The 19496-nt window shown below is 39.5% G+C and overlaps 3 protein-coding genes across 6 annotated transcripts; 2 read left to right on the top strand and 1 right to left on the bottom strand.

Annotated features, from left to right (window-relative positions):
• Window positions 1–2070: 2070 nt before the first annotated feature.
• On the top strand, window positions 2071–12179 carry ush1ga (Usher syndrome 1Ga (autosomal recessive)). Of its 3 annotated transcripts, XM_005936156.3 has the most exons (5): window positions 2071–2558; window positions 5456–5909; window positions 7154–7950; window positions 8501–8552; window positions 8679–12179. In XM_005936156.3, exons 1-4 carry the CDS (start codon window positions 2395–2397, stop codon window positions 8502–8504), a joined length of 1419 nt encoding a protein of 472 aa, XP_005936218.1. In that variant the 5' UTR covers window positions 2071–2394; the 3' UTR covers window positions 8505–8552; window positions 8679–12179. The 3 variants fall into 3 exon arrangements, with proteins under 3 accessions (XP_005936218.1, XP_005936217.1, XP_005936220.1); XM_005936155.3 differs by having other exon boundaries at window positions 8501–12179; XM_005936158.2 differs by lacking the exons at window positions 8501–8552; window positions 8679–12179 and having other exon boundaries at window positions 7154–7954.
• Window positions 12180–13558: 1379 nt separating this feature from the next.
• Window positions 13559–16647, bottom strand: amn (amnion associated transmembrane protein). The gene is made up of 2 exons (XM_014338036.2): window positions 16638–16647; window positions 13559–15742 (listed from the first exon to the last, which is right to left on the bottom strand). The coding sequence occupies exons 1-2, from the start codon at window positions 16645–16647 to the stop codon at window positions 14136–14138; spliced, it is 1617 nt and encodes a 538-aa protein (XP_014193522.2). The 3' UTR covers window positions 13559–14135.
• Window positions 16203–19439, top strand: otop2 (otopetrin 2). 2 transcript variants are annotated; one of them, XM_005936153.3, is made up of 7 exons: window positions 16203–16434; window positions 17031–17431; window positions 17529–17665; window positions 17750–17808; window positions 17890–18014; window positions 18097–18878; window positions 18976–19439. In XM_005936153.3, exons 2-7 carry the CDS (start codon window positions 17035–17037, stop codon window positions 19144–19146), a joined length of 1671 nt encoding a protein of 556 aa, XP_005936215.1. In that variant the 5' UTR covers window positions 16203–16434; window positions 17031–17034; the 3' UTR covers window positions 19147–19439. The 2 variants fall into 2 exon arrangements, with proteins under 2 accessions (XP_005936215.1, XP_042082311.1); XM_042226377.1 differs by having other exon boundaries at window positions 17529–17623.
• The last annotated feature ends 57 nt before the right edge of the window (window positions 19440–19496 follow it).

Below are 19496 nucleotides of genomic sequence, written 5' to 3' on the forward strand. Positions count from 1 at the left end.
TCCTGTCCTGATTTTACGAAAATCAGGACATGAGCTAAAAATAGTGAAAAGTTACTGGATACCTGTAAGCCTACCTGTCTCAACAAGATCCTATGAGCAGTCTAGACAGTCACTGCATTTATATGCCCAAGAAAACACAGTAGTATGATCTACAAAGTGTCATAAATATCAATAAATCTGCTACGAGCAAAAAGTACTCCAAACAGAGTGTGTTTTGGACTTAATGTTTCTGTAAAGTTCAAAGGATGTTTCCAAGAATAAGACTTGTTTTCTCACAAATTCTAAAGAAACTAAAAAAAAAGGAACTGGTTTATTTTCTCATAAACAGCTGTGTTTTGATATTATACAGTACATTTTATTGTTATGCAAGGTACGCTATGGGTGTCATGGAAGTTTTACTAGCATGGCCACAACAAACAGAGTAGAAAAAAAAAACAAATGGTATGAAACAAATTTTTGCTTTAATGCTTTCGAGGTTTTATGTTACCTCTTTTTTTCTGTGATCCTATTGTTATACATTTATTTGAACCGACTGTAAGGCAGCAATAATCCATTGATGTCTAAATGGGTGTAGGTTGTATTAAGAGAATATCTTTTTTTAATTCAGTGCTTCAAGTTGTTTCCATTTTTTAATCCGTTTAAATAAGCGATCTACCTGTCTATTTTATCATCTCTATTTTGTCATGGAAGTTCCAAGTAGTCTGAGTAGTCTTACTGAGAACGTGCATACTTATGCTGCAGTTTTACGCTTTGCAGTGGGGTGGGGCTGAGATTTGAGGTACTTTTTTGCAGCAATCCTTTGTACTAATGAAATCATTCTTTGTGTGCCATGCATTTTTCTAACTGGAGATTTAAAGTGAGAACAATAGTTGATTCAAAAGGACAGTGACACTTCTTGTCTTCTGTGTCCACGTCATAATGATGCCTCTCATATCTCTGATTTTTTCCAATTTGAATGAAGTCGATTACATTGGATTGAGATTTATCACACACCATGAAAAATGAGTTGAAAAGAATAACGAGAAGTCGAAGAGATGTTAAAATATTTTTTATATTGATATTTATTTTAAAGATCCAAAATGGCACATTTAGCAGAGTGAAGCACGTTTTGTCTTTGTTTCCTAACCAGATGGAATGTGGTGTAAAAAAATTAATAAAAACATCAGGAAATGTTTCCGTTTCGGGTTGGATTTTTTTTTTCTTTTTAGAGCCCCAAAGATGTCATCTCAGTTTCAGACCACCTCGACCATCAGAAGCACTGATATCTACTCTGTGTCACTGTGTGCTTCTACACGTTCAGACTGCCACTTCTGCACCATGAATGACGGGTACCACGAAGCTGCTGGAATGATTTCCTGGACCTGCTAAAGGAAGCAACTTTTAAGGATCTCTTCCGGATACGGATGGCATGACACTAATTTTATGGTCTGTGTTATCAGTTGTGTTATCAGGCGATTGTGGCAATGGGTTGGTAAGGATTTATGCGAATGCGTGTGCAAAGTGATGAACAGCCACAAATTTTACCCATGATATAAAGTGATCTACCATCTATTTTATCGTATAAATTGTGGCAGATGTTGCACATGATCGAGATCTGTGTCCTCAACGAAGTTTCATCTGAGTAGCGTGACTGAGAACTTACAAACGTATGAGGCAGCATTGCTCTTTTCATTCGGGTGGGGCTGAGATTTGAGGTGCTTCTTTCTTGAAACACTCCTTTGTCCTAATGAAATAATTCTTTGTGTGCCTTGCTTTTTTTCTTCGAAGCATAAGGTTTAAAGCATGAATAATACTTTATTCAAAAGGTTAAACAGTATTAACAAATCAACTAAATCTTTGTCCCCTGTGTTCCAACTGCTATGAGGTCAATAATTTATTTGTTTCCAACTTTAATGTAGTTTAGTGTAATTATTTTATTTATTTTTTAAAGCTAGTAGATGTAATAAGATTTATTACTCAATTTGAAAAATAAAAAAATAATAATAAAGAAAACTTAAAGAAATATTAATAGCATTTTCAAATATCACAATACATTAAAGAACCAGGGCAGCTATTTTTTTTTTTTTTTTTTAGTAGAGTAAAGCGTGTTTCATGTCTTGTTCCCTGACATGTTGAATGTCACTTTAAAAATAAATAATATATCAGCTGTATATCTGTTTGGGCGAATTGGGACCTTTCGGCCACCGGAAGCACTGTACTGCAGCGCGTCCTTGGATACCGCCGACGCGTTCTTCACTGCGGTCTGTCTGATCTGACCAAATGGTTCTGAGTGAAAAGGGGGGTAAACTGCCCCCTTAGCCGCTCAGCTACCATTGTGTACCCACACGAAAAAGACGATGGTAGCAATATTGACGCGTCGGAATGGGGTCGAGCTGGGTGACTTAATTGTGCACCATGAATGACAGATACCATAAGGCGGCCCGGGATGGCTACCTGGACCTACTTAAAGAGGCAACTCGGAAGGATCTCAACGCGCCGGATGAGGATGGCATGACACCGACGTTATGGGCAGCTTATCACGGCAACCTGGAAGCTCTGCGACTGATTGTGTCGAGGGGGTGAGTATGATTTATGAGACTGTGCGCAAAATGATAAAGGGCCATAAACATGACGCATAAGCCCGTATGTTTCTGCAGAAATTGACATGGCTGCTTAAACTACGGGCGTTTTTGTAGCACAACCATAAAATGTTTACACTTATTACAAGACTTTTAACAGGCACTGAAATAACACTAAAACAATGTTTTTCTTTACTGTAACCTAATTTCAGTCTCACCAACAGAAAATAGCCACGTAGATATGCTGTTAGGCCAGGTCTTAAAAATATAGAGGCTGCCTTTTAATATGAATATATTTATAGCGTAGTAGCAGAGAAATATCAGAAATCCACAAAATCTGAATGAACCTTATGTCTTCAGATGGGGGGGATCTTAATATTCTAATTTAGACTTTAAATCTTTGTTTGATAAGAACAAAACCTCTTTAAACAGATAATTTAGACAGTGGCGTTGTTTCTGTGGAATTTTGGCTGAGGTTCAACATCCAACATTGTGATGCCACTTTAACCCTTATTATCCATCTATTTTCAGGTCACACACAGCTTTGAATTTCAAATAACAGCGTGTGTTATGTGTCATGTTCAAATGAAGCACTCTACCATAAATTTTAAAAGCTCAGCTCATGACACTGCTCAAAGTCATCTCATGATGTGGAGATGTTATTTCATGCTAGTACAGAATCAGAGAATTACATGTAGAAAGAAATCTATTTTGTCCTATAACAGACGCGCATGATTCCATGATGATAAGATGATGCAAGTTCCTTAAAACAGAGTTTGTCTTGGACAGTTTGCTCTATTCCCTCCGTAATATTTTGAAAATGTAATTCCAGTGATAGAAAAATAATTATCGAATTAATAGCAAATTAGATCATATTAGGGAGTTGTTGCATCTTTTCCGTGTCCGTATTGAGCAAAATCTACAAATGTGATTGGTGTTCACATGGAACAGCCCATTTATCATTACATCTACTTGACCTGTTTTGCATCCCCCCCCCAAATCCTCCCAAATGGGGCCATTATGAATTTAGAGTGTTTCTGAAACGTTCTCAACAGCAGACCAGACATATCATCTGGTGATAGCGGCTAAGCACCTCTGCGAATAAGCGCACATATAAACTACTGATTGACATGTGATGCTAAAATTAAACATCAAATCCTCCAATAATTCAACCCCAAGAGACCCCATTATATAAGATAAGTTTAATGCTGCCTGACATGCTTCATGGGAAAGATGCCTCCTCTGCCGTATTTGGCAAGTATATTACAGATGCAGTAACATCAAACTGTCACAGGGAGTAAAGAAGCAAACAGCCCATAATGTCATAAAGAGCAGATGAGGAAAATGTGAGCTCTACTGTAATCATCGACTTTACAAGGACAGGTATAAATTACATACATAAACCTATGAAGTTAGATGGCCCCTTACTGCAGCTACTGTATGGTATATAGAGTATAGAGATTGTAGAAGGTTCTAAGTATTTTATCTCAACGTGCAACCTGAATATCTAATTTCAATTTATCTTTTCACCCGAGTTGAAAAGATAATGTCGTTTCAGTGTTTTACAGCACAAAAGGGCAATAATGATGCCTTTGTTTAATCTCTGTTTTATTGTTACTTTCTGGGTGGTTGGTGTTTACACTCACTCATGCAAACTGACAAAAGTCACTCTTCACATGAACTCAAATAATGCTTGTTTTTAAAGCTGCATATTTAAATCTATTACTGTCCATAAAGGTGGTGTGATTTGCTAAATTAAGCTATGGCGGACTTTGTACATACATTCCCAATGAAAACTGTGCAACAGCAGCCATCAATAATACAGCTTCACTTCAACAGTAGTTTCATGTCCTTGGTCTCAGCACTCTGTATGTGGCTGTATTGGAGGAAATGGATAAGATACAAGACAGTTCAATAAGAATGTAAATACAGGAAGAGTGATGCCAGCAAAAGACTGTATACTTTTTAAAAAATCCACAGAAATAATAGCCTAAAATAAATTTACCTCGGTTTAGGTGTACTGGGCACACATAAGTTGTGCATTATGAATACATGCTGTTTTTGAACAGTTACCAGAAAGTTTCTTCATGGGATGCTAGTTTGTAAAAAATGATGATAATGAGCTCTAATGTGCGTAATCGACCTGTGGTGGGGTAGGAAATGTGCAGGGGCAAAAAAAAGGAAAATTTGCCCTCAAAGTAATCTAACTCAGCTGTAACAATGTGTTTTGTTCTGTGGACTTTAGTGTGACATTGCCATTCACGCGCTCATTCTTTTTACAGTTTCCTGTAATAAGATACAGGTAGTGTAGCTGTGGCACCAGCAAGCTTGTGGTCATATTACAGACTGACAGCAACATTACAACACAGATAGAGGTAACCCTAAGGTCGTGGAATGTCAGTGAAGGGCAATTGTTTCTTTTAAAGGATTCATTTAATTATGGTGCTTCAACTGTGAAAAAAAGAATTGATCCATTTTTCAATTGATCAAAACTACAGAAGATCAACAGTTATTTGCTGAAACTTAATGTAGTTCTTAAGGTTTAAATGATTAAAAGAGGTCCATTTAACATCCCGTAATTGGCAGTTCAGTGGTGAAATCACGGTCAAAAATCACATGATTACTCACAAGTGAGATATCTGAACACTAGTCGGAAAGAAAGAATCCTCTACCTCATTTTTTTTAATATTAAATTAATTAAATATATTGTGTTTTACTTCATCTCATGTCTTTTTTTTTCTCTTTTTCATTAACTTGTGAAGCACTTTGGTCAACTTTGCTGCTTTTAAATGTATAAAAATGACACTGAATTGACATTGACATATTTTGAATAAGAATGTCCAAATAGTCAATAAATTACTTTCTAAATGTGTCTACACTTTTCTTGTGACCTTCAGGGGAAACCCAGACAAGTGTGACATATGGGGGAACACGCCGCTCCACCTGGCAGCTGCCAATGGTCACCTCAACTGCCTTTTCTTCCTGGTATCTTTTGGTGCCAACATATGGTGCTTGGATAATGACTACCACACACCTTTGGACATGGCTGCCACGAAGAATCACATGGATTGTGTCCGCTACCTGGATTCCATCGCTGCCAAGCAGACAAGCCTTAATCCCAAGCTGGTCAGCAAGCTGAAGGATCGGGCGTTTCGTGATGCTGAACAGCGAATCAAAGAATGCATGAAGATGCAGAAGAAGCACCACAAACGTATGGAGAGAAAGTTTTACAAGGAAGTTTCTGAGACGTCTGCATCAGATGTCATGAGTTTCTCCAGCTACACGAGCAGCTCTCTTAGCCACAAGCTGCTCAACTTAAACACAGCCACTGTCAGTGTGCCATATTCCCAGGTTTGTTGTTTGTAATTTGTTTTTTTGTTTTGGATTATTGCCACCTAGAAAGAGCTTCTTCTCTTAATTGCAAAGCCTGAAAAGAGTAAGGATATAGAGTTCTCAACTCTATATTTTTTCATGCTTTTCCAGGCCTTTCCTTGCCACTGGCTTGAACTGCTGCTATACCTGTTTAGCCACAGACAAAATATGTTACACTTTATAAGGCATAAGCCACTTCAAGTGGTGAAAGACTATAAACTGTATGTAAAAGTTGGATGTAACCACCATGAAGTCTTCTGCTTTTTGATTCCTCATCGTGAGCATTTTGACTCCTGCCACGTTGGTGCTTTGTAGCCAGAAATGATTGTATATGAACAGGATAGTGTGCTAAAAAATATGTAGCAAGCTTGGTTAGCTGCCACTTTAAACTGGACAGGTACAATGCGCATGCCTACTAATTGGTGACAAACTGATAAAATTCTAGAGTACCTTGAAAAAAAAATGACAAACTTCTTGGTTCGTCTGTACCGCCAAAATGTTGTCTTCAGATTTTTTCATGAAAAACCTTCAAAAAGCAGCAACAACACAGGTGAAGAAAACCAGACAGCTAGCTAACCCACCTGTCTGTTAAGCTGCCACATCCCTAACTTTAAGTCTTAACAGTAGATCAGGGGTGGGCAACTCCAGGCTTCTAGGGCCGGTGTCCCTGCAGGTTTTAGATGTGTCCTTGAACCAACATGATTTAAATGGCTAAATTAGCTCCTCAACATCTCCTGCAGTTCTCCAGAGGCCTGGTAACGAACTAATCATGTGATTCAGGTGTTTTGACCCAAGTAGAGATCTAAAACCTGCAGGACACCGGCCCTCGAGGCCTGGAATTGCCCACCCCTGATCTAGATGGATTACTTATGGATGGATTGGTGAAACTGTGCAAAAGTTCATGATAATCCATTCAAAGATGTCAAGACATATAAGTAAAATTAATGTATTGCTTTGGGGAAAGCTATCAGTAGTAAATACAATGACAGTGTATTTCAATTTGCATGGAAGCACATCCAAGAATTCAAAACACATATACCAAGAAAGGATGGCAACAGTGTGAAAAATATCTACACTAAATAAATCAATTAAAATGTGTTACTACTAATGCAAGATAGACACAAAATTTAAGAATATTTGTCTCAAATCTGAAAAAGCTTTTAAGATGGAAGTCTTTCATTTCTGATGTGCGCCTCATTGCTGCATGCTTACTATCCTATCAGGCAACTCTCCATGCCACAAGCCGAGGGAAGACAAAGATCCAGAAGAAGCTGGAGAAGAAAAAACAAGGAGATGGCACCTTTAAAATCTACGAAGATGGTAGGAAAAGTGTGCGCTCCCTCTCTGGACTTCAATTGGGTAATGATGTCATGTTTGTCAAACAAGGGACTTATGTCAACCCAAAGGATCGTGCCCGGCGCAATGTTCGCGACATGTTTCCCAGAGACAATGACGATGCCATTTCACGTGCCATGAGTGAGCCAGACCTCCATGGACTAGATGTGGACTATTCTGAGATCAGCACTGATTCTGGACACGATTCCCTGTTCAACCGACCCGGTCTTGGCACCATGGTGTTTAGGAGGAACTATGTGAGCGGAGGAATGTTTGACCTTAGAAGTCACGATGCAGCCAGTGTGGCCCGTTCAAGCAATAATGTGCGTTTACGCAGTCGATTGCAGCAATACCCAAGTCTAGATGAAGACAGCATTGGCAGTGCACGCAGCCTACAGGAGAGAAATGTTGAAGAACTGCCTTGGGAAGAAGTTGAACTAGGGCTGGATGATGATGATGAGCCTGATACAAGCCCTTTGGAGGTCTTCCTCGCCACCCAGAGCATGAACGACTTTTTCTCCATCTTCAAAAGGGAGAAGATTGACCTTGCAGCGCTGTTACTGTGCTCCGATCATGACCTTAAGAGCATCCATATACCCTTAGGACCAAGGAAAAAGATCTTAGATGCCTGTAAGAGACGACGAGAGACTTTAGTTGAGCCTGACTACATCGAGGACACAGAATTGTGAGTGTTGAGATTTTTTGTTTCAATTTTAGTTTATATTTTTTTAAAAGGGACAATGCAGTTTAACATAGTTCAGATATGAAACACTATGGAACATGGAACTGATGTGCTGCACATATAGTGTAGAGCTATTGCTAATTTCTAACTCTATTTGTAGCTATTGCTGTTGTTCTAGTACTTTAATAGATCAGCTACTGCATTAGTCTTGATGAATCTTAGATATTTCTTTTCCTCCCTAATGTTTGGTCTTTATTAGTGAAGCACATACCTAGTTGTGACGAAGGTCAGATGACTGCCAGTCAAAAACATCCCATCCTGAAAAAATGCTTGTCTGGTCTGCATTTTGCTATCATCACTAAAACTGAAGAGCTGGATATAGAAAAAAAGTATAGCTGAAATAATCAAAATCAATCTTTTAGGGTATTAGGTCACATGCCAGAACACAAAGACAAAACTGTGTTTCTGGACTTTTTTTGTTGTCTTATTGTTATAGCTCTTCAGAGAATCTTTCATTTTACAAACATTCATTATTTTTCTTTCTGTTCTACAGATAACGAAAGATGTGGTCACCCATCCTGCTGTGTGCTTATCCGGCCTTAAAGGTTAGTGGAGCATTGCAAAGTAAATGTCACATATGGGCTGGATGTTAAACCCAAAAGGACACTGTCATGATGAATATATCAAGCATGAGATAAATCCTTAACAGGATTCCTTTACTGTCTTTTTAGCTCAGGATGATCACTGAAAATATCTCTGTTTGGTTTATTGGAGTTCCCCGTGCTGCATGGTTTCACAAACTGAAAGACCCTTATCTGAGTGTAGCACTGTGCACATTGTATGCCGTTTGGCACAGTTAACAGAGAGATGATTGTGGGGTCTGTGTCCCCTGAACCTTTTAACCCCCTCGGGGTGAACCTGGACCTCATGTGCCTGCATTGCTTGTGCCTGTGCATTTGCTGAAAAGCGTATGTTGTTAGAAATACACTAGTGTGATTTAAGCTGTAACAGCATTTTTAATAACTATTTGTAACTGAAGTAACATTTACTTGTATTTGTATATTTTGTCTCTGTATATGTTTACATACAGACAGCCACGTCAGGTCTAGAGTAGCCCACTGGTAGTGAAGGCCAATCCTTTGTTGTTATTACACTTGTGATGTAAAATCTAATACCACAGTATTTTTTTAATAAGTGCATACTACACTGTAACATGTCTCTGTAGAATTAGACTAAAGTGGGATCATGAAATTGCGTTTTTGTTGTTTTTGTTTACTCTGAGTGCTTTATATTAATGTACCTTTGCTCAGTAGCACTTTAATGTTTACTATCTGAACTTTTGTAAACAAATGTAGGTTGAATTTACTCTTATTAAAAATGTTTTTAATGATGTAATTTGTTTAAAGGGTGTGTGCATGCACTACTTCTTCTTGCTATATAACATTTCATCTGAACTCAGAGTGACACTGATTGCAGAAAAAACCTCAGTTACATAATGCAGAGCATTAGCTCTAATGAGTGAGATTGAGTTCATGTGTGATGTCATTTTTCTGGGAATGCCCATTCATTAGTGAGATAGCTTTGACTGATCACTAAACATCCTGCTTTAGTCATCTCCTGTTTACAGTTTGCATTTGAAGCTTCTTCTAAGATAATTGTGTGTGTCTGTATTTGAAAGACACACATAAAGTGTTTTCACAGCGGCAGTGCTTAATCCATGTAAATTGAATTCTGGTTCATTTTTCCATTTGGTGCTGTTTATATGTGCAGGTGTGAACACAGTAATCGCACTCATTTGCAGACCAAAACAGAGACTGACACTGACCACATCAAGGCCGCTTTGAAGAAGGTGGTTTCTGTATCGTTCCAAACAGACTCCAGAGCTGTTCATTTATGGTATGAATGTTATTCGACCTCAATATGAACCAGTTACCCAGTGTACATTACAAATTTGAGCTAAAAATCATCCAATAGCCACATATACTTTGTATTGTCAGTGCGGCAAAGTACTATAGAAGTGCTAAGATCTGTATGAGCTAGCAACTAGCCATGAGAAGAACATAAATTCTCCATGTTCTCCATTAGTCCAGAACATAGCAAATTGTTCTTGTATCTACTTTTGTTGCATCTGGACAATGGGTAAACTGAACAAACTGACACAATTTGATTTGCTTGGAGTTCACTTAGATTTTTCTCTGTGTGAAAAAATAAACCAAACAACAGGAAAAAGCTACAAGTTTACAAACACATCAACTGATTCTGACCAGAGTTAACGAAGTATAGGTGTGAAAACGCCATTGTTGTATCACTAGTGATAGTACACGATTGCTGATCCCGAATATCATTGTTCCGTCTGTGCTACATGACAGGAAATGAGGAAGTTGTCTCAGTGGATAAAACTAATTTTAAAAATGGCTCAAATGTCATCTGTAAATGATATTGGTGTATGATAATATTAGTTTTACTGAAATTTAATTAAATTGTCAGTTTTGGAGTCTGTAATTGAGAACTAGGAAGGATGTTCAGTCCCTAGGCTCAAAAGCAGTCTCAAAGATCAGATGGGTCAAGTTTCGAAGAACAACACATGGCAACTCTTAGCGGTAATACAGTGGAGAGTTTGAAGGGCAATAAACACAATGTTAACATCAAAAACAAACTGGAAGATTGCACAGTTGAGATGTCCAACATGCTTCTGCTACAAGACATGGTATGTGATTCCTGCATTGACAGCCCGAGTAAAGCCCTAAAATTCTGCCTGACTTGCCCTATTCCCTACTGTGAGAGCCATCTCAGAGCAGGAAAAAGCCAAATTTCAAAATCATCACTTAGTGGATCCACTCCACGACATCTCATTTTGAGGTTCATAAGCTTCCTCTCAACTATTTCTTCCTGATGGAGGACTGATTCAATTGTCTGGACTGCGAGAGAGAGAAGCACGAATTGAGGTCTCAAAGATACAACACAATATAATTTATTTACAGGGGAAAAATGTTCCTAAAAAAGGAGTAAAACTCATTTGGAATACAATGGTTTTGCAATCTTTTACTTACAATCTGGGGCTCACTTAGTCAGTAGATGTAGCATGTGTTATTTTTTGTGCTTTTTTTTTTGTAGACTGAGCACCAAAGGAACTGAGGGAGATTAGTGAGAGTGCCTCAGGAGTTGATAAGGCAGTTGAAACACCGCAGAGCATTGACTGCATGATTTATTCATTCATCTAGTTGCATTATGATTTTGTCCAGTTTCCTTCAGGTTTGTGTTATCATTAAACAGTTGTTCCCTAGGCTGCAGAGAGCTGTGGAGAAGGCCAGAAAAGGGGCAGTGGAAGTGCCTTAAGGAGAACAAAAAACAGGCCCATAGACAGACTGAAGGCATTCAAGCACACCTGGGGCAAAAGAGAGCATAGGTGATGAGAACATTGACTGAAATAAACAAAGTGTCCAGGAGAAAGTCTGATATTGACTTCCTACAGGTAGAAAACATATGAAACATTCAGGTTATTGTATTATAAGTAGAGGAATTACATATAGTCAAGTGGGTGTGAAACCTTTTTGGCATCACAGCCTATTGTAATAGTGTGGCATTTTAAGACAAAGACTTTATTTTGGAAACGAATGTGTTTACAGTATACAAAGAACAGGAATTTCAACTTTTGGGATATTTATACAGAAGAAGTACAATGTTTCTTTTGATGTTGTTTTTTTTGATAAACCAAAGAAATTTCACATCATGGCATTTTTCAACAATGACAGAAGTGTGGAGGGAAAAACCTGCAGAACCGCACATAGGTCAGCAATCTACCTTAACTAACTATGGTGAGGCAAAAGCAAAGAGAGAAAAAAAGCAATGACAATAAACAATGCATCGGTTACCTGATATATGTTTCTTTTGTTTGTGTACACGTGTCTTCTGCTTGCCCTCTTCTCTCTATGTAAGCTGCGGGTTTCTCTGATTCCAGACCTGCATGTTCCTGATCTGCAGTGACTGCCCACACCAACCTGCCAAGTCATAATTCTTACATGGTTTGTTGCCTCTCTTTCATCTTTTCTCTTTACTATCCCATCACCTAAAGCAGTCAAAGCAGAAGGTGACCCTCCTGACCCTGGTTTGTACAGAGGATTCTTCTGTATAAGGGTTTTTGGTTTGTTTTTTGTTCCCACTGCCACTCACAATCAAATTGCTATTTTCTTTTTATGAAAATAACAATTTCCATAAAGGTCTTACCTTGCAATATAAAGTCCTTTCATATTCAAATATAATTAAATTAAATTAAATTGGTTTGTTACAAGGGTACTCAGAGTGGAAAAAAGGAATGACTGCTGTATGTCTACCTAATGTGAAAATGAACTGCATGGATCATCGAATCTTTTTACACCCAAATAGTAACTGATATTACACAGGAACTGTACAACCTGATTTTTTTTCCTCCTGCAGTGGAAAGCTGAGCATGATTTGCAAAAGTGGTGAGTTTCACTCACAACATGGGTTTTGTTCCACACCTCATATTTGGTTATTTGAGCCTCGGTGAAAGTCAAGATATAAACCAATCCTGGTAATATCAGTCGTTTCCAAGGTGGTTCCACGCCTAATACTGGAAAAGGCCTCATACGAATTGTTCAGTGTATCTTACAGCGTGTTTTTTGTTTTGTTTGTTTGGGTTTTTTTTTTTTGGGGGGGGGGGGTTACATTCATGACACTAGGGATGACACTTGGTGTGTATCAGTGTCTTCTGTGTCTACAGTGTCTGATCCAGACTATCATGACTACTTTGATAATGAATTTATTCAGCAACACTGCAAGTTTCATATTTTTCCCTTTGAATGAAAAGTCTTACATCGCAGGCGTTCGTGTTTTTCTTAGGGTGACGTTAATGACCCATTTTTTTCTTTATTTTTCGACATCATGCTTGGAAAATGTAAACTAAAGTGGTTTATTGTTTCTGGATTAAGCATAAAACAAACACAGTTTACTTTGTGTTGTGTGCAAATTTTGCATGCTAACATTAGCATTTAGCTCAGAGCACTGCTGTAGTACTGCCACACAGAGCTGAAATTCAATATAGTGTAAACAATCATGAGAAAAACCTCTATGTCAAATTAATGGTACTAAATCATCCGTGTCAGTCCCTCATCTTTCTACCCTGCCTAACCCTGACACCAGAGAGGACTTCTTAAAATGCAAATAACCCTTCAATACATCACCCACCCACCGCTTGTCATATCTTATTTTTATTTCCACATTGTCTATTTCCCCCTTTTTTTTTTAAGACTCCAGAAGTTTGACCTTTGACCGAGACACCTGACCAACATCAGCCCATGGCAGCACAGATACCCGGAACATCCCGACTTTGAATACTCATGCCAAGCCATGAATTTACAGAGCCTTTACTTGGGAAAACACTATATTGAAGCAGAGCTGAGTGAGAAAGGTTGTCGCACACAAGAGTATCGATCGAAAGGGAGAGTAAAGTAGCAGCTGCATCACCGGGAACAATTTTTCCTGGTGCGTGGGAAAGAACAGCGGATGTTTTTCTGCCTGGCATACTGGTGTGGAGCCCATCTTGGAAACTACTGATATTAGCAGGATTGGTTAATATGTTGCCTATCACCAAGGCTCAGTTTCATTTCATAATGTTACTGGTCCTGCCAAGCTGCTCCATAAATTCATGGCCGACTTCACTGAACCTTTGCTCTGGTCAATGCAGAATGATGTATATGCTAACAGATTATGAGCTGCCTCCACTGTGAGCTTGTAAAAGAAAAGAAATGGTCTATTATGACTATTTATTGATGTTACATAACAAGCTTTGTAAAGATATTGTATAAAGAGCTTTTTCACCCCCACAATAGATAACATCGAAGTTTAAATTGAATAGTGGTTGTAAATGCGCACCATGGAGAAAGCTATGCAGCACATGAAGTGTTAAGGATTTACTGCAGCTTTTTGAAACTTTATTGCTCTTAAATATGATGCGAATGAAGAGGAAAACACACAATTGTCTGCCAGCAATTCTTTTATTTGCGTTACAGATTTATTTGGTTATTCGAAGATTTAGTGCCTGTTGCCTAGGTTATTTGCATTGTTCAGTGGTGGTAAAACTATACAACTATATACTTTAATTTGTGGGATTTAAAATCATTCAATTTGAAACAAAAGTACTGTCATTAAATGCTAACATATGTTCATCTTTAGGCAGTGAAATCTGTTTCACTCTCATCATAAGCTGGGTTTACAAAGTGTACAGCTGTCTGAGTCATGGAGATTGAATTACTAACTCCAGTCCCATATAGACTAGGAATGTCAGGCATCATAGTGGGCTGGTCAAACATAGGATTATCAAACCCATGGTCGAGAGGTCCACCGAGATCTGGCATGTTATTGCTATTTTTGAATCTGTTCAGTGTTGGCATTTGAACAACCCCCTTATGAACCAAGACACCCAAGATAATGAGTGTAATCAGCAGTAAAACTCCAAAAACAACTCCAACTGCCAACCCTGCACTATCTCCAGTTTCCTCAGAAGAGGTCTGAACTTCAACTCCGGAGATTCCCAAATTAGAGCCATGAGAACGAGCATCCTTCATTATGTCCTGGGCCAAAGCTGCTGACTGTATTCCCTGCTCTCCATCCAGTATTACTATCTGGATTTCAGATAACGTACCAAGACTGATTATCCCCATCAGCCGCTGTGGCTTTAAGACTTTGGACATCCCCAGCTCAATGGACTGGTATTGTGGCAGGGCAAGAAAAAGGTGACGGATTCGTTCCCTGTAAGTCTGAAGGTTAAAACCGTCATCAAAAAGGAGGGTAACAATGGCACCACACACATCACAACAGTGTCCAGTTGGGCGAAGAGGGTTCTTACAGTTTGGAGAGTCACACGTTACTGTGCTACAGATCTGCTGATGGTGTACAGAATTCCCACAGTCACAACCAGAGGGATCCTCACAGGCTGGGTTCCCGACAGCAACAGCAGAGGATCCATGAAACTGCAGTTTGCCCAAACTTGAGCTGAGATACTGGGAGAACTCAGACTGGGTAGTAAATGTATCCCCCAGCACAGACACAGATTTGACAGTGATGCTAGAATGACTAGAGCTGGTGTCCACTCTGAAGGAGGAGAGGGCTTTAAAAACAACATCATCGTAATGGCAGGGGACGCTCTCCTCGTGGACAGAGAATAGGAAGTTTCCTTGCTCTAGGTCATTCAGAGTTGCAGCTGCCTGCCACAGAGTTGGATCGTACCACTGAAATGACTCTGAATCTTTAAACTCCGTCGTGACACCCGTTCCACAGCCTGGGTCCTGCCCGGTGACAGCATAAAATCCAGCTCCTGAATTCAGGATGAACTCCCCATCAACTGGCAACCTCATCTCCAGCACAGCATGAGTGGTCTCCACAAACACAGACACTTTTCTTTGAGCCGAAAACTGAACTATGTCATTGCCACAAGGAATATCGCCTTTGTCCCAGTTGGTCTTATTCTCATAGTTTGTATCAGGAATCCACTGTTTATATAGGGCATTTGCTACCCCAACAAGACAGAAGAGCAAGAGCATGTCTGGTATTTTCAGCATCCTGGGTAATTGTGACAGCCTAAAAGAATATTGCGTGACCTTTGTTTCAAATCTTGTGACTAACACGAGTGCACACAGCTTACTAAGGGCACTAAACCAAATCAGCCTGCTCAAGCAGGTAAAACATTTACATTTTCTGCTACAACAGACCGGTTTTATTGATAATACCAAAACATCCTTACCACTGCATTTTCCCTTCAATGCATTTCTGCTTAGAACTAAAGTAGAAATGAATTATTTAGGTTTATATTGCCACTGACACTGCTATTTGTATACTCACTGAATTACATTAAGTCCAATGCAATCAAATGTGGCGATAATTCTGCTTCGTCAGTAATGCTAATTCTCTGATCGATGCAATAATTTAGCTTCTGGTCTAAATTATATATATATATATATATATATATATATTGTGTGTGTGTGTGTGTGTGTGTGTGTGTGTGTGTGTGTGTGTCAAACATAATTAATTTGACTGCTACCAGCATCAGATACGCACCTTAATGATTAACCATCATCTAATTCATTTTCAGTGAGTAATGAGCATTTATATGCACATAAATCCATTCAGATGCTTAATATGAATGCATCAAAGTCCATATCATTTACATTGTTTATTTTGCATTCGAAGGAAAGCCATCAAGTTTACTTCTTGAATTTTCAAATGTCTAAGGTCAACAGGACTACACTTACAGTCCGCACGACCAAAATAGCTCCTTCTTGGAAGCTGCGAGAATCTGCATAGTAAACAGACTCAAGTACCCGTCGCACTTGGATTTCCCTTCAGGCAGTTCCTGACGTGCGCCAGTGTCACGAGCTAGTAGAGTTCGTTGTTTATGGAATAACGACCAAATACGAAACAGGACCTGACCAGCACAAGTGACGATTGGGGAAAAACACCAAAATATGTGGTGTAAGTCTCCTTTGGGTGCGGTGAGAGATTAAACAATCAGCCAAAACTAATTGCACCTGTTTTTAGTCGTTTACGTGAGCACTGCAGAGGCTTTCTGTGCAATCTGACCTGCGCAGACTAGAGCGCTGATCCACTTAGGCTATGCCGTGTTTTCCAACTCAGTGTTCAGTTTAGATAAACTTTAACCCGAAAGCAACATGCACCCTCTGGCATCTTGACACTAGTTTGAAAGTCCAACACGAACGCTGTAGATCAGTTTTCAAAGATTCACTTTTCTTTCTGTCTTTCTTTTCTCTCTCTCTCTCTCTCTCTCTCTCTCTCTCTCTCTCTCTCTCTCTCTCTCTTTGGACAATCACATTTAAAATAGTGGTGGATGTAAATAATATTAATCCTGTAGCTAAAGCTGAAATATCGTTGTTTTCCATACTAAAAGACTCATGTGGTGTTTTAGTACTCTTGAGTGCGCTTTTATAGTCCTTCCCCGCTTATTTTCTTTAGTAGGCTCATAATAAAATCTTGTATTTCTCAGCGGTTAACCTGTAAAGATATGGGATAATTACAGCTTCACTTAAGCTAAAGCACATGATCTTTTGTAGGAAAATGCCAAACGTTGTTATGACGGCTCATCCATCAAATGGTGGAACTGTGACACAAGTGGACAGCATCCAGCATTTGCCCAGTCCTCCCCATCCTCCCACTGTGGATGGTGCTAGTGAAAGTGGACACGATGTGGAAGTAGTTAAAGAAAGGACCCCCCAAGGTGGTGAATGGCTCCTGTCTGGGATAATTTGCATCAACATCCTGATGCTTGGCTGTGCTCTGGTCAGCAGCAGCGCCTTCAATGTTGTGGCCATAACACCAGTGCACCGGCAAATCTTCCTCATCACCCTCCTCGTCCTTACTATGTTGTGGATGCTGTTTTACATGGTCGTCACCTCCCGAAAGGATCGTGCAGTCTTATTTAAAGATCGCCATGCTGGGCCTGTGTGGCTCAAGGGTGAGAAGTCCGAGCAGTGCTTTCTGGCTCTGTTTCTGATTGCTCATTTCAGCTTAAACCCCTAATTATTTTTTTTTTTTTTTTTAATATGTTGCAGCTGGGCTTGTGCTGTTCGGCCTCCTTAGTTTCCTCATGGACATCTTCAAGATTGCCACTTATGTGGGCTACCTTCACTGTGATTCTCCTGTTAAAGTAGCCTACCCCATTGTGCAAGCTGTGTTTTTATTTTTCCAGGTTGTTGCATGTTATGAAAATTGTAAGAATATACGCGCTCTTGCATGCTGCATTGGTAAAACTTTTAAAAGTTGTCTCTTTTAGACCTACTTCCTGTGGTTTCATTCAAGGGACTGCGTGCAGCTACACACCAGCTTAACACGGTAGATTCTTTTATACATTTCATCACCTCCGTTCACTCATTTCAGAGTATATAACATTCCTTATCTTTTTTCCCTCTTCAGATGTGGGCTTACTCTTACACTTTCAACTAACCTGGTGGTGTGGATGGCAGCAGTGACTGAGGAGTCGATTCACCAAACTGAGATAACTCATCTGAATATAAGTGTCTCGCACAAGTTGTACAGAGGTATTGAGCCGTAGCTTCCTGCTTTTAGACGAAGGTCAGTGTTTACGAGGAAAATAACTGATGGTTGCTCTTTCTGTTCCAGCCAACTACGGTGCCAAGAAGTGCACATGCAGTCATATGGCATGTGAGACCTTCAAAGAGGCCTTCTACTACCTGTACCCTTTCAACATAGAATACAGCCTCTTTGCTTCTGCCATGACCTACATAATGTGGAAAAACGTGGGCAGAATTGTTGAGCATCACAAGCACTACAAATTTAACTTCTATGTGAAAGATGTTTTCGTAGGGCCTGTAGCAGGACTACTCCTGGTGGTGGCAGGACTTGTTACATTTGTACTGTACAAGATTAACATACTCAAAGAAGACAAGGATAAACGAAATAAGGCCCTGCTGATTCATTTCATTATGAACATAGTGATTGTTAGCTTGATGTCCCTCTCCACTATGATTGGCTGCATTATTTACAGACTGGACCGCAGGGAATATGTATCAGACAAAAACCCCACTCGCAGCCTGGACGTGGGGCTACTGGTGGCATCCTCTTTGGGGCAATTCATCATTAGCTATTTCAGCCTTGTGGCTACAGTGGCGACGGGAGCCCAGGGTTACCTAAATGTGCTCAACCTGGCCTGGGCTGTGGTATTGGTGGTTGAAATTGGCCTTCAGAACTATTTCATCATTGAAGGCCTCCATCGGGAGCCCATCAATGTAATGCCGGCAAATGCCCGTGCTTTTCAAGACCACGCTGAAATGGCCAATGACGTGGAGGGTCAAATATCAAGATACTCAATTTCTAAAAAGCCAAGTTGGAAAAGGAGAGTTCTGAGGGAAGTGTGTGCCTTTTTGCTCCTGGCAAACATAATTGTAAGTTGTATTTGTGCTTATTGGACTATCTACAGTTGTAACAACTACCAGTGTTTTCTGTCAAAATGTGTCTAATTCCCTTTTTCTATATTGACAGCTATGGATCATGCCTGCATTTGGGGCTCGTCCCCAGTTCGACCACTCCGCTGAGATATACTTTTACAATTACACAATGTGGAACGCAATTGTGAATATTGGACTTCCTTTTGGAATCTTCTATCGCATGCACGCTGTGGCCAGTCTCTTTGAAGTTTATCTAAGAGATTGACTAATCTCGTAATCATTATTTTGATTTAGGTGTATAAAAAGTGAACAATTTTATGTATCAAAACATTTAACATGTTATTTAACTACCTTTAATAAATAAATTTTAAAAATGTCTTTGTGTTTTCAGTTTTCCCTATAGAAGGATTCAGTGCAGGGATTTGATATGTGGCGATGCAAATGTGTTCATATATCAAACCTTTTGCAGATTAAGTGACGAACAGGAGCATGATGCCACCTAGTGGTTAACATGTGAAGGTGGCGCTTTTACAGATGGCAGAATTGGACTTTGTGCAGAACTACTGCTACTTTATGAACCGTTTACACACCTGAAATTTCAGATTTTGCTTTACA

Source organism: Haplochromis burtoni, unplaced genomic scaffold (assembly GCF_018398535.1).
Source record: "Haplochromis burtoni strain Fernald_Lab_line unplaced genomic scaffold, NCSU_Asbu1 Contig_209, whole genome shotgun sequence".
Classification (NCBI taxonomy): Eukaryota; Metazoa; Chordata; class Actinopteri; order Cichliformes; family Cichlidae; genus Haplochromis; species Haplochromis burtoni.

Excerpts from the sequence above, each read along its gene's own strand:
- ush1ga (XM_005936155.3), top strand. The coding sequence starts at position 2,395 with ATGAATGACAGATACCATAAGGCGGCCCGGGATGGCTACCTGGACCTA. Across the intron at positions 2,559-5,455 it reads CGACTGATTGTGTCGAGGGG|GGGAAACCCAGACAAGTGTG; the intron begins GTGAGTATGATT and ends TGTGACCTTCAG. Across the intron at positions 5,910-7,153 it reads TCAGTGTGCCATATTCCCAG|GCAACTCTCCATGCCACAAG; the intron begins GTTTGTTGTTTG and ends CTATCCTATCAG.
- otop2 (XM_005936153.3), top strand. The coding sequence starts at position 17,035 with ATGCCAAACGTTGTTATGACGGCTCATCCATCAAATGGTGGAACTGTG. Across the intron at positions 17,666-17,749 it reads CTGTGTTTTTATTTTTCCAG|ACCTACTTCCTGTGGTTTCA; the intron begins GTTGTTGCATGT and ends TGTCTCTTTTAG. Across the intron at positions 17,809-17,889 it reads CTACACACCAGCTTAACACG|ATGTGGGCTTACTCTTACAC; the intron begins GTAGATTCTTTT and ends TTCCCTCTTCAG.